The sequence below is a fragment of the Elephantulus edwardii genome, unplaced genomic scaffold, assembly GCF_000299155.1.
Source record: "Elephantulus edwardii isolate Elephantulus edwardi_28Jun2011 unplaced genomic scaffold, EleEdw1.0 scaffold00037, whole genome shotgun sequence".
Classification (NCBI taxonomy): Eukaryota; Metazoa; Chordata; class Mammalia; order Macroscelidea; family Macroscelididae; genus Elephantulus; species Elephantulus edwardii.
This window is the reverse complement of record NW_006399787.1, coordinates 1,784,974-1,799,031: the sequence shown is the minus strand read 5'-3', so window position 1 is coordinate 1,799,031 and position 14,058 is coordinate 1,784,974. Positions and strand designations below refer to the sequence as shown.

The following is a 14,058-nucleotide window of genomic DNA, read 5'->3' as shown; positions in this document are numbered from 1 at the left end:
TTTTCCAACTACTGAATCTTCCTCTTTGTTCCCGACTTTTGCATTCCAGTCACCCATTATTATCAATGCATCTTGGTTGCATGTTCGATCAACCTATATAGTATGATTTATACCTAAACATGATAGAAAATAAATTCACCATAACTGAACCAAAAAACATCAAGTTAAGTGCAGAAAAAAAACCCCAAAGGTGTCAAGAAGGATTTTAGTCTACTTGGACCAACAATCAATGTTTCTGGAAGCAGAAATCAAGAAATCAAATAATGTGCATGAATTGATAACTCAATTCAATCTATTGCAAAGGAAATTGGAAATGAGACACTAACGGAGATTAAAACACTAATGTTTATAGCAGCATTATTCACCATCACAGGAACATGGAAACAACCCCAAATGTCTAACCACAACTGAATGAAATGAGAAATTGTGATATATTCACACAATGGCATACTATACAGTACTCAGGAGCAATTTTTTAAAAAAATGCTATGTAACTCTGGAGAGACTGGAGAATATTATGATGAGTGAACTAACAGTCTCATAGGACAAATACTGCCTAAGATCATTATAAAAACGAAAGGTTAACTAGTAAAACATGTATGGGAACTCAAGGAGGGGAGAGCTGAGGATGGGTAGAGTGAAACCACAGGATTATACAGTTTGGGGGGGAGTAAATGGAAAGAACCTGGGAGAAAAGAGAGGCTAAAGAGGCAGGTCCAATGGTGATTAATTTTATAAGATGTTAACACATGAGAATGGCTGTATAAAGCATGAAACTCAATGTATATGAACTTTGTAAGCAAACCAATTATTTTTTTTTTAAAAAAGAGTCCTTTTAAAGTGTTAAAAAATAAAGTCACCTGGAAGACTACAGTGTTTCTGGCTAAAGCAGGATATTTTCCCCATTTCACATAAATGCAATAGGTGGGCAGCAACAGAAGCAAAGCAGAAGAAACGACACACTGAAACTGTGATGTTGGCAAACAGTAAATATATGGTACTGTCCAAAAAATTAAAAACTGGTTTTAGAAAAATAGAACCAGAACACTCCCACGAAGCAAAGATAGTAACGTTTACTTACTTTGCTGGACAGACCATTAAGAAAAACCAGTCACTAGCAAAGGACATCATGTCTGGTAAATCTGATAGCACTCAAAATGGGGGAACCCTCAGTGAGGTGATTGTTGTGTACCATCTAGTCAGAACCAACCCACAGTGACCTTCAGAGATAGTTAATCCCATGGGAGGAGACTGCCATCTTTCTCTCATAGCACATAGCTGGTGGATTTGAACCACATGCCTTTGGCATTGCAGTGCAGCTTCTTACTACAACAAGGCCACCAGTGCTCCCTAAAAGACATCATATCTCGTAAAGCTGAGACCACTGAAAATGGGACATCCTCAGTTGAGTGTTTTTATGTGCTATCAAGTTGCCTGTGGCTCATAGCGGCCCTATGCACAACAACCTGAAACCCTGCTCTATCCTGTGCCAATCTCACTGTCTTTGACACACCTGCCACCCTCATTAACCCAGTCAATGTATCAGGCCATCTCGTCCAGGGTCTTCCTTTCTTGCACTGTCCCCCTCCCACCATCCCAATCACGATGTCCTTCTCAAAGAACTGGTCCTGTCTCACAACATGTCCAAAGTATGTCAGATGAAGCTTCAGAATCCTTGCCTCCAAGGAGCCACCCGGTTTAACCCTTTCCAGGACAAATCTGTTTGTTTACCTAGCAGGCCATGGTATTATTCAATACTCTTCTCCAGCACCACAGCTCAAAGGCATCAATTCTCCCTGTATCGTCCCTAGTCGTTTCCCAGTTTTCTAATGAATAGCAAGTGATCGCAGACTGTGGCCTGGATCAGGCACACTGACATCATTGGCCTTCAGACGTTCCCAATGAAATACATCCTGGCATATACCCTTCCCAATTTTGAACCATGCAGTGTTTCCTTGCTCTGCTCTGACAACTGCCTCCTGGTCCAAGTATAGGCTTCACATAACCATAATAAGTATTCTGGGATTCCCATTCTTCTCAGAGTCAGCCACAGTTTGTTGTGATCCACACAGTCAAATGACTTTACATAGTCAATGAAGCAGAGATAGACATTCCTCTGGTACTCCCTGCTTTCAGCTAAGATCCATCTAACATTAGCTATAATATCTCTAGTGCTGGTGGAGCAGGGAAAGGGTTAGATAAAGACGCACATGTCAAGGGCAGGAACAACAGTAAATCTATTGGTTATTTCTACAATTAGGAAATACCTTTCAACTGCTCTTTTCTGTTAAAATGCTCGTCTGTTAGATAATCTTCTGAATCTAAGCATTCAAATTCAGACAGGCCAAGAAAGAAGTACTGGCCATCCACTTCTGAGATAACAGGACTTAGAAAACCCTATGTACAACAGAGCACTTAGATGTGCAGATATGGCAACTGAGGCTGAGCCCTCAAGTACAGAAACACGAAGGAGGAGAACAGGGTTATTTTTGTGCATTTTCTTTTTCTTTTTTATTATTATTACTTTTAATGAAAATCTACAGAGACTTTGGATTTCCATTCATTCATTGTTGCACTTTTCTCCCTGCCCCCACTGGAGAAGGTCATTATTCAGCTGTGAAAACTAAGCCAAGTGCTGAGTGTGGAACATACCACCAGCTGCAAGTTCAAGTAAAAGCTGAGGAAAATTAAATCAAATCCACAGAAACCAAAATTTGACCTTAAGTCTATCCTGCCTGAATTTCAAAACCATCTCAGAAACAGGTTTTGAGGCCCTGACACTAAATGAGCGAAGACCAGATGAGCTGTGAGAGGATATCAAGAGTATCATCCAGGAAAAATGCAAAAGGTCATTGCAAAGACAGAGGAGGAAGACAAAGATGGATGTTAAGAAGAGAACATTAGAGAACAGAGAGGTCAAAGCCAAGGGAAGAAATCAGAAGATTATGAAGGACAGTGCAGGAAGACAAAACAAAGTATTACAATGGAATGTGCAAGGAGCTGGGGTCAGAAATCAAAAGAGCCAAACTCACTCAGCATTCCTTAAGCTAAAGAAACTAAAGAACAAATTCAAGCCTCGAGTCTTTTAATATTTACAGATATTTTCGGCAGAATATTAAATGATCCAGAAAGCATTAAGAGAAGATGAAAAGAGTATGCAGAGTCATTATACCAAAAGGAATTGGTGGACACAGAAGAATTCCATGAAACAAAGTATGAGCAAGAGCCTGTGCTGATGAAGGAAGAGATTCAAGCTGCTCTGAAAGAATTGGCAAAAATAAGGCCCCTGGAATTAATGGTATACCAATTGATATATTTCAACAGACGCTGCCCTGGATGTGCTCACCAAGTTGTGCCAAGAAATCTGGAGGACAGCCACCTGGCCAACTGACTGGTGGTGGTGGTGTTATGTGACGTAGAATCGCTTGTGGCTCATAGTGACCCTATGTACAACAGCCCTAAACCCTGCTCTATCCTGTGTCAACCGCACTGCCTCTGGCATACCCATCTCGATTACCCCAGTCACTGAATCAATCCATCTCATAGAGGGTCTTCCCCTCTTGGGCCATCCCTCTACTCTCACAAGCATGATGTCCCTCTTCAAGGACCTGTCCCTCCTTACAACATGTCCAAAGCATATCAGACGAAGCCCCAGAATCCTTGCCTCCAAGGAGCAGCCTGGTTTAACCTTCTCCAGGATGAATCTGTTTTCTTGGCAGTCTATGATACATTCAATACTCTTCTCCAGCACTACAGCTCAAAGGCATCAATTCTCCTTCTTCCTAGTCACTGTCCAACTCTCTGATGCATAACAAGTTATCGTAAAGACCATAGCCTGTATTGGATGCACCTTAGACTCCAGAGTGACACCATTGCTCTTCAGTACTTTGGAGAAGTCCCTAACAGCAGACTGAAGATTACACAAAAACAACTGGAACAGCCTATTAACAGAGAATTACCTGAAGTGAAGGCTAGGTTTAGAAGAGGATGTGTTACTAGGGATATTATTGCTAATGTTAGATGAAGTGAGTGATACAATAACTCAGTAATCACAAAGACATCATACAACCTATTGATGTTTTATTCTTTATATATTTAAGGTCAGCAGGATTCAGAGACAACTCAATGGCAACTTGAAACAGCAAACATCTGCCAGTGTAAAAATTCTCTATAACATAACCATAGCCAACGGTTCACTTGAATAAGATTAGAAACAGTGGTAAGGAGAAAGAAAAAAAACCACACAACAACTCCTTTCTAGGTTAGCTCTCCCACAAACTTTCACCTCCTGCTTGTAGCTTTACCTTTCAGGGCTTTAAAATAAAGAGGGAACCCCAGAAAGATAAAAAATAGCAATCACTATTTAAAAACAATTTGCATGCCTTCTTCCGAAATTGTAGATTTAAGCTACAGGAACATTTAACATTTATCAGATTCCCTCTATTTCTTTAACAAGTTGCCAAAAATGATGGCAAATGTCTTTCTAAGCACAGCCATCAATTTACAAAGTATGTGGCAATGTGTTACAATATAGAGCACAACTAAGTTGAAACAGTAAGCAGCAGACTTAAATACTTTTTAAAAATTCATTTTAATGAAACTTTACAGACTTAGGGGTTTCCAGTCATTCATTGTTGCACTTTTCTCCCTGCCCACCCTCTCCTCCAATTCACTCTTCTCCTTGAAAAGTAAAAGAGAAACTTTCATTGTTCTGCAATCCCTCCCTCCTAGTCCACTCCACTATGCAGCCTTCATTCTGGACTTCTGTAATGACAATACCCAATCATGTATCCTTTTTAAACAGCTCTCTCACTCATCTGTTTCAATGCCAAATACAAAATTTCTCCCCTCCTTTTCTGTCTTCTCTCAACCTCAAGTTGCCCTAAGCAGTATTTGTCCTTTTGTGACTTAAGATATTTCACTCAGCCTAATGTTCTCCAGGGTCATCCACTGTGCATATATTTCTAGAGTTCCCTGTTTGTCAACGCTGCATAGTATTTCCATTGTGTGAATATACCAGTTTCTCTATCCATTCCTTTGTTGATGGGCACTTAAGGTTGTTTCCAGCTCTTTGCTATTGCGAACAAAGCCGCAACAAACGTGGGTGTGCATATATCTGCTTGCGTGGCAGTTATGGTTTCTTTAGGGTAAATTTCCAGTAGTAGAATTGCTGGGTCAAATGGTATTTCTATTTGCAACTTTTTGAGAAAGTGCCATACTGCCTTCCAGAGTGGTTACACCATTTTACACTTCCACCAAAAGTGAATAAGGGTTCCAGTTTCTCCACAGCCTTGTCAGCATTTGTTGCTCGCTATTCAGTTAAATTTTGCTATTCTTACTAAGATGAGATGATATCTCATAGTTGTTTTGATTTGCATCTCTCTTAGAGCTAGGGATTTTAAATATTTCATATGCTTGTTGGCCATCTGAATGTCTTCTTTGGTTAAGTATCTGTTCATATTCTGTGCCCATTTTTCAATTGGGATATTTACCTTTTCTTAAAGGCTGTAGTATAAATACATTATACAGATAACAGAAACTAAATATAATATCCAATGATGGTCTGAATTTCTAACAAATATACCACCAAGGACTCCAAAAGATGTGGTTTCGTCAAGGCTAAATTGAAAATAGTTACCCCTCTGAGTTAGCTACTGGGAGCTGTCCAATGATAAATTCCAAATGGCTTTGTTTAAAATGATCCAATAAGGGGGGGGGGGGTTTGTGCGGGGAGAAGGGTGCAACAATGAATGAATGGAATTCCAAAATCTCTGTAGATGTTCATTGAAATGAAAAATAAACTAAGAAAAAAAATGATCCAATAAGATAAGCTGAACAACAAGATTTATACAATTTATATGTAAATAACATTTCTTCTCCTATGACTCCTTAGTTTTCAGATACACAACTACAAAAAGTCATTTTTCCATACTACTAAATAACCCACTAAGGCATTAACAAGGTTTTTATTAACAGTTTACAATGAAAGAAAGTGTTCTCAATTAACTATCCAACTATTTGAATAAAACAGAATGAAGATTTAGGGAAGAAGTTACAAAAGAAACAATAATCAAAAACATAACTGTCCTTACCTTATCATACTGGCACACAACAACATTTTCTGTATCAAAGAGTTCCTGACCCTCCTCATCACTCACATCATCTTCACTATTAAGTGGTTCCTACAAATAAAAAAAAAGAAAATTTTATTACCAAAATATGCTAATATTCATTAACAATATCGTGACGATCTTGATGTTATTTGATAGTAAGGATGGACTAAGAGTCTACATAGAAATTCTTATGTAGCCACTACGAGAGTTATGGTAGATGCAAGTAGTAGAAGTTACTAGAGCCCTCAGATTAAAAATAAATATTATTAAAAGAAATTAAGAGTTAATATAGAACTTAACCTAGATCATAAAATGAACAATTAAGTTAGTATGACATCAACTGTGGCAAAAAACAAACGAAAGATCTCACTCAGGTTTCTAACAATTGTAGAAGAATATTTAAACTTTTATTTCACAAAATAAAAATGGAAAAGGGGAAACGATTTTAAGTCTAGATTTACTCATACATGTATTTACCTCTTTAAACTATACCATTCATATAAATTGTAAAAACCTTTTTTTTTTTTAAAACCTTCTAATTTGAGATCAAATCCATCATTTTAAGCGCTTTAAAGCACACGATTTAGCTGCACACCATAACGTAGTGCAACTTTTATCACTATCTAGTTCCAGAACAATTTCATCACCCGATAAGTAAGCCCCATGTCTACTGAGCATCATTCTTCATTTCTCTTGGTCCGTAACCTTGAGCAACAATAATCTACCTTCTGCTCACCCAATTTACTTGTGCTGGGTATTTTCTATAAATGAAACAATGTACAACATGGTCTTTGATGTACATCTGGCTTTTTTTTACTTAATAAAGTTGTTCTTTATTTTTAATTTGGTGTACTGTCAAACTGGATCCGACTGGCACAGGAGGAGTTTGCCCCTCCTTCTCCAGCAGAGCATCTGGTGGGTTCACAACGTACCTTTGGGATTGCAGTGCAGCTTCTTGCCACTAAGCCACCAGCGCTCCTGTAATAGGATTTTTCTTTTTCCCCTCTTTGTAATAATAGTATTTTTTAGGTTTAACTGTGCTAGAACATATTATGAATACTATTTTTTTTAATATGGCTGAATAATAATTAGCATTATACCACATCTTGGCTATCCATTCATAAGATGCACGATTAGGTCATTTCCACTTTTTTGAGTTACCGTACATAAAGGCTGTATGAACATTCACACACGTATTTTTGCTTAAATCTCTGTTGTAAATGGTGACTATTCCAAAGGTAATAAACAGAATATGGAAATGCACATTATTACTTATATTAAACACAAATGATGAATTTTAAAACTTTGGAGGAGTACGACTGACTCACTACCAAGTCCAGCTGGAATCACCTCATAACGGACCTCCAGCAGGTTTTCAGAGGCTGTAAATCACAGAAGGGCACTTCCCCTTTCTCCTGCAGAGCAGCTGGTGGATTCAAAGCCTGTTTTGAGTTGGCAGTCCAAATCCTTACCCATGAAGCCACCAGAGTGCCTAGTATGGAAGTAGTATATCCACCATAAATGAAAAAAATTTCAAGCTGAATTCAAAAATAGGATGAGGAATGAAAAATCACTGTGGGTATCTGATGGATCTTGGTAAAAGATGTTTACTCCTATTATTTTATGGACTATGTTAAAGCACTTGACTCGTGTGGATCTTAATATGGATAACATATGAAAATAAAGGTAATTCTAGAGCAAGTAACTGTTCTTATGTTTATCTGTATACTGACCAAGAAGCAGACATTCAAACAGAAGAGGGAGATACTCGAAGTTAGAATCAGGAAAGGTATACATTGGGGTTGCTAGTTCTTATACCTGTTCAGAAGCTGGACCATCTGAAGAAGAAATATGTAATCAAGATTGGAGGAAGAATTATCAACCTGCAATATGCAGATGAAACAACCCTGCTTGCAGAAAATAACACACTGAAGTAGTTACTGGAGAAGCTTACAGACTATAACCTTTAATAGTTTATAATTAAACCTGTTGTTCTTGTTATGTCCTGTTGTGTCGCTTGCAACTAACAGCAACCCTATGTATAAGAGCCCTAAACCCTATTCTATACTGTGCCAACCTTATTGTCTGACACGCCTACCCTCATTACCCTAGTTACTAAAGTGACCCATCTCATCAAGGGTCATTCCTCTTATGCTTTCCCTCCACCCTCCCAAACATAATGTCCCTGTCCAAGGATGGGCCTCTCTTTGCAACATGTTCAAAGTATGTCAGACGAAGTTCCAGAATCCTTGACTCCAAGGAGCAGCCCAACTTCATCCTCTTTAGGACAAACCTGATTGCTCTCCTAGCAGTCCATGGTATATTCAACACTCTTCCCCAGCACCACAGCTCAAAGGCATCAGTTCTCTATCATCCCTACTCACTATCCAGCACTCGATGCAGAGCTAGCAATTGCAAAGACTATGGCAAGAGGCATACCTTAGTCTCCAGACTGACACCTTTGCTAACCCAACATAAAAACCAAAAACCCTAACCACTCCAACAAAATCTAACATCATGATAGATGGAGTAAAGACTGAAATTGTCAAAGATTTCATTTTACTTTGACCTATAATCAACACTGTTGGAAATAGAAGTCAAAACAGGAAACTGGGTAAATTGGCAACAAAGGACCACTTTAAAATGATAAATAACAAGAATGTCACTATGAAAAAAAAATAAAATTTAAAAAAAAAAGAATGTCACTATGAGATCTAAAGTCTACCCGACCCAAGGTGTTGTGTTTAAGCTGTAGTATTTTTAATTCAGTCACTTCACATCAATATGTTAGAGGTGGGCAATGAATAAGGAAGAAGAAAGAACTGGTGCCTTCGAATTATGGTGCTTTTGAAAAATATAGATTATGGACTGGCAAAGAGTCAACAAATCCGTTTTAAAGAAAGTATAACTAGAACACTCCTTAGAAGCAAAGATGGTGAGACTTTGTCTATTTTGCCTGCTTTGGAAATGTTATCAGGAGGGACCAGTCCCTGGAGAAAGATACTGTGCTGTGGCCGGGGATAAAGAGCAACAGCAATATTTGACTCAAAGTTAACAAAGATTATAAAGATGAAACAGGCCCATTACATATATCTAGAATTTATAAAATACTCAAGCACCACAACAAGATAAAGCTAAACCACCCAATTGAAAAATGGGCACAGGATATGGACAGACCCTTCACCAAAGAAGACATTCAGATGGCTAACAAGCACATGAAGAAATGTTCACAATCCCTAGCTCCAAGAGAGACGCAAATCAAAACAACTATGAGATATCATCTCACCTCAGTTAAGAATAGAAAAATTTAACAGCAAGCAACAAATGCTGGCAAGGTTGTGGAGAAACTGGAACCCTTATTCACCGTTGGTGGAGGTGTAAAATGGTGCAACCACTATGGAAGGCAGTATGGTGCTTTCTAAAAAAGTTGCAAATAGAGATAACATTTGACCTAGCAATTCCACTACTGGGAATATATCCCAAAGAGACCATAAGTGCCACCCAAACGGATATAGCACACCCATGTTTACTGAGGCTTTGTTCACAATAGCAAAGAGTTGGAAACAACCTAACTGACCATCAACAAACAGATAGGTAGAGAAGCTGTGGTATATTCACACAATGGAACACTATGCTGTAGTGAAAAAACAAAGAACTCATGAAATATTATACAAAATGGGTGACCCTGGAGGATATTATGCTGAGTGAAATATCTCAGTCACAAAAGGACAAATACTGCATAGTGCCACTGTTGTAAAGTGGGACTGACATCAGGGTTGGGGGGAGAGACCGAGAAAGATGGGAGAAATTATATATACTGCATTTTAACAGATGAGGGAGAGAACTGTTTAAAAGGGATATATGATTAGGAATTGTCGTGATAGGAGTCCAGAATGAAAGGCTGCACAGTGGAGTGGACTTGGGAAGAGGAAAGTATAACAGTGCAAGAGTTTTTCTTTCACTTTTCAAAGAGAAAAAGAGATCTGGGGGGGGGAGGGGGGAGAGGTTGGGCAGGGAGAAAAGTGCAACAAAGAATAAATGGAAATCCAAAGTTTCTGTAAACGTTTATTAAAATTAATAATAAAAAAAATTTTTAAAATAAAAATACTTAAAAATTAGGCTTAGTGGTTTTCATTAAAGATGATCTGACAAAAAAAAATAAAAAAGTGGAAATGAGGGAATAAAAAATTCTGATCTGTTGAATTTTCTAGTTAATTGATCAGTAGTTACTGACTCTTTATGCTTCTAGTTATACAAGTAATTTAGATTAGATTGCATAAAATCTTAAATTAGGTATTTATACTTTATGCTCCCATTTTCTTTCAGGTTCCCCTAGAAAGAAAAATTTAAAACTTATGCTTAGTTTTATATATTCTGACCCACAACAATAGCAATTATGTTTTTTTTTTAATTTTCTTGAGAACATTGTGAATTTTGAAGCTGTAGGATTATTGGGGTTTTTTTAAAAGGATTAAAATGCTACGAATCTGGGGGGGAAAAAATTCCTAGCCTCCAAATAAAAACTTATGTTTCATCTTCTCCAAGACAGACCTGTTTGTTTTCTTGGTGGTCCATGGTTATGTTCGACTCTTCTCCATCACTACAACTCAGAGGCATCAATTCCTGATTGTGGATCCACACAAGACGATAGTGTTGAAAATGTCAAATCTTTACTACCTATCAGGATGTTGCCTATTATTAGGCCAGTGGTGTGTATATATGACTTCTCCATGTTGAGATGTATTCTATATAGAAGGCTGTAGTCAAATGAACTTCTGTAGTAAGCGTCTCAAGTCTTCAATTTCTGCAAAGAAGGCTGTGTCTTCTCTGTAACACCAGGTGTTGAGTCTTCCTTCAATCCTGGCACCACATTCTTCTTAATAAAATCCAGCTTCACAAATTATTTGCTCAGCATACAGACTTGAATAGGAATGGATACAGGATACAACACTGATGAACACTTTCTTTTAAACCATGTAGTATTCCCTTCTCATTGGGTTTTTCATGAGCACAGCTAAGTGTTCTGAGATTTCCATTTTTCTTATGTTGGCCCTAATATGATTCACCGTCAAATGCCTCTGAATAGTCAATATAACACAAAACCCCTCCCGGTATCTATGTTTTCAGCCAAGATACATCTGATAGTAGCAATGTAATCCCTTGTGCCATGGTCTTTTTTTTAAATCCAGCTTGAATTTCTGGTAGTTCTCTACTGATGCACTATTCTAAATTTTCAGATAATCTGCAGCAAGATTTTACTTGTAATATAACTGTACTGTCCACATTCTGTTGGATTATCCTTTTTGGGAATGGGAAAAATATGGATCCCTTGTACTCGATTGGGTAACTATCTTCAAATTTCTTAGTATAGACTGTTGAGCACATTCACAGCTACATTTGTTTGCAACCTGAACCACATTCTTCACCACTAGTTCCCTACCATATGCTACCTCCTAACATGATTCCGTGCCAGTTTTTTTGGGTTTTTTTGTGTTCTTTTTTTTGTATAGTGACTCTGTGTAGTCTGTCTTCTTTGGATGCTTCCTGGATCATTCACAATTTTGCCAACAGCATCTTTCAGTATTTCAACACAGAGTTTGAATTTGTTTTTCCATTCTTTCAGGTTGAGAAATGCTAAGCAAGTTCTCCCCTTTTTCTTTTCTAATTCCAGTTCTTCCATATTTCATTATAATACTTTGTTGTCTTCTCATGCTGCCCTTTGAAATCTTCTGTTCAACTCTTAAGGCCAAGGAATGAAAAGGCTCTTAGGAAATCTCTCGCGTAAGTCCCTGAAGATCCACTACCAATATCAAACCCACTGCCATATCACATTGATTCTGATTCCTAGCAATCCTACTGCTCAACGACCTGTCACACAAGGTTTCCTAAGGCTATATGCAAGCCTTATGGAATGAGGCTGCCATGTTTCTTCAGCAGCGTGGGTGGACCTATCAAGTTAGCAACCATGCACTTAACACTGTGCAAACAAGACTCTTTCCCTTGGAAAGAGAAACTAGATACTCTGTAGCTGCCTTTAACAAGCACACTCAAAACATCCCTTATTGGATAAACTAAGGTGTACTCAAAAAGTGAACCATACCTATACGTAACAACTTGGATGGACCTCAGGAATACCATCCTGGGAGAGGGGAATCCACTTGCAAACTAATATATACAGAATTATTCAATTGCGTAACATAGGCATATGGCAAAATAGAAAGGCAAGTAAACAAAAAATTCACAGGAATGAAATCCTCTCACGAGACTGGAAGAGACATGCAGAAGGCTTCAATAAAATAGTAACATTTTTTTAACTAATTAATGTTGGCATCTAGTAGATAAATCTTAGAGTCTTTTTGGTAAATTTTAAAGTATCTTTTATTCATCTGTAACATTTAATAAAACTTATTTTTTAAGATAACTTGGATACCATAAAATAGTATTGTATTAAGGTAAACAAGAACACTGAATCTTAAGTTGAAGAAGATATTGTTTTCTTTAGGGTAAATTGGTATTTCTACTGCCTTCCAGATTGATTACACCATTTACACCCCACCAACAGTCAATAAGGGTTCTAGTTTCTCCACAACCCACAACCTCACCAGCATTTGTTGCTTGCTGCTCTGTTAAATTTTGCTATTATTAGCTGAGGTGAGATGATATCTCATAGTTGTTTTGATTTGCATCTGAGAGCTAGGGATTTTGAACATTTCTTCATGTGTTTCTGGCCATCTGAATGTCTTCTTCAGTGAAGTGTCTGTTCATAGCCTGTGTCCATTTTGTGACTGAGATGTTTACCTTTATCTTGCTGTGGTGCTAGAGAACCAGAACTGCCACCCAAACAGATACATGCACACCCATGTTCATTGCTGCATAGTTTACAAATAGCAGAGAGATAGAAGCAATCCAAGTGACTATCAACAATGAATGGATAGAGAACTACGGTATATTCACACAATGTAATACGATGCGGCATTAAAAAATAAGGAATTCAAAATATTACACAAAATGGGTGACCCTGGAGGACATTATGCTGCATGAAATATCTCGGTCACAAAATGACAAATACTGCATAATGTCACTGTTATAATAAAACAGGACTGACATGGGGGTGGGGAAAAACCAAGAAAAGAGGGTATATAAATAATGAACACTGCCTGAAAACAGGAAAAGAACTCTCTAAAAGAAAAATTAGGTATTATCTGCATGACAACAGTCCAGAATTAGAGCTGCATAGTAAAGTGGACGTGGGGGCAGGGGAAGGAGGAAATTGTGCAACAATGAAAAACTTAAAGAGAAAAGTAAACTGGACAGGGGGAGGTAGGTTGCAATAATGAATGAATGGTAATCCAAATTTTCTTTAAATGTTCGTTAAAATATCAAATAAAAAAATTCAAAGCAGTTATCAGTAAAGATCACATTGTTCTTGTAAGCATATCCTTATTTTTAAATAATAAAACAGGTTCTGTCAGTTTCAAAAAAAGAAGACAATACCGAAGATCAAAACTGAAAATTGTACTGGAGAAATACTTTGGATATAAGTTGTCTTTCTACACAGACAAACCTAAGAGAAGTAAGAAGAGTTGTTAAAACAAATCCATACACTAAAAGACAAGGTTATATTAGAAAATGGTTACAGAATATGATCCAAAAAGCGATCTTAAATAAATCTGTAAAATTTACTTTTCTAGTGCTTTCCCTCTTCATCACAAATATTATCTTACCTTCTGAATTATCAAAGCAAACTATTTACTATTTAATACATCTTTCTGTTCTACCAATGTCATATATATTTTTAAACGTATCATCAATGCACTGGATAAAAAAACCAAAAAATTACAATTACTTGTACTAGACAGCATGGTACTGGTACAATGACAGACACATAGATCAATGGAATCGAATTGAGAATCCAGAGATCAACCCATCTATCTATGGTCAACTG

General features: G+C 37.5%; 1 protein-coding gene across 1 annotated transcript in view; it reads right to left on the bottom strand.

The window, feature by feature from the left end:
* Positions 1 to 14,058, bottom strand: part of GTF2A1 (general transcription factor IIA, 1, 19/37kDa) — a 76,637-nt gene that overhangs the window by 11,981 nt on the left and 50,598 nt on the right. Inside the window, exon 9 of the mRNA XM_006884632.1 lies at positions 6,093 to 6,182. Coding sequence (XP_006884694.1) covers positions 6,093 to 6,182 — 90 coding nt within the window. The remainder of the gene's footprint in view (positions 1 to 6,092; positions 6,183 to 14,058) is intronic.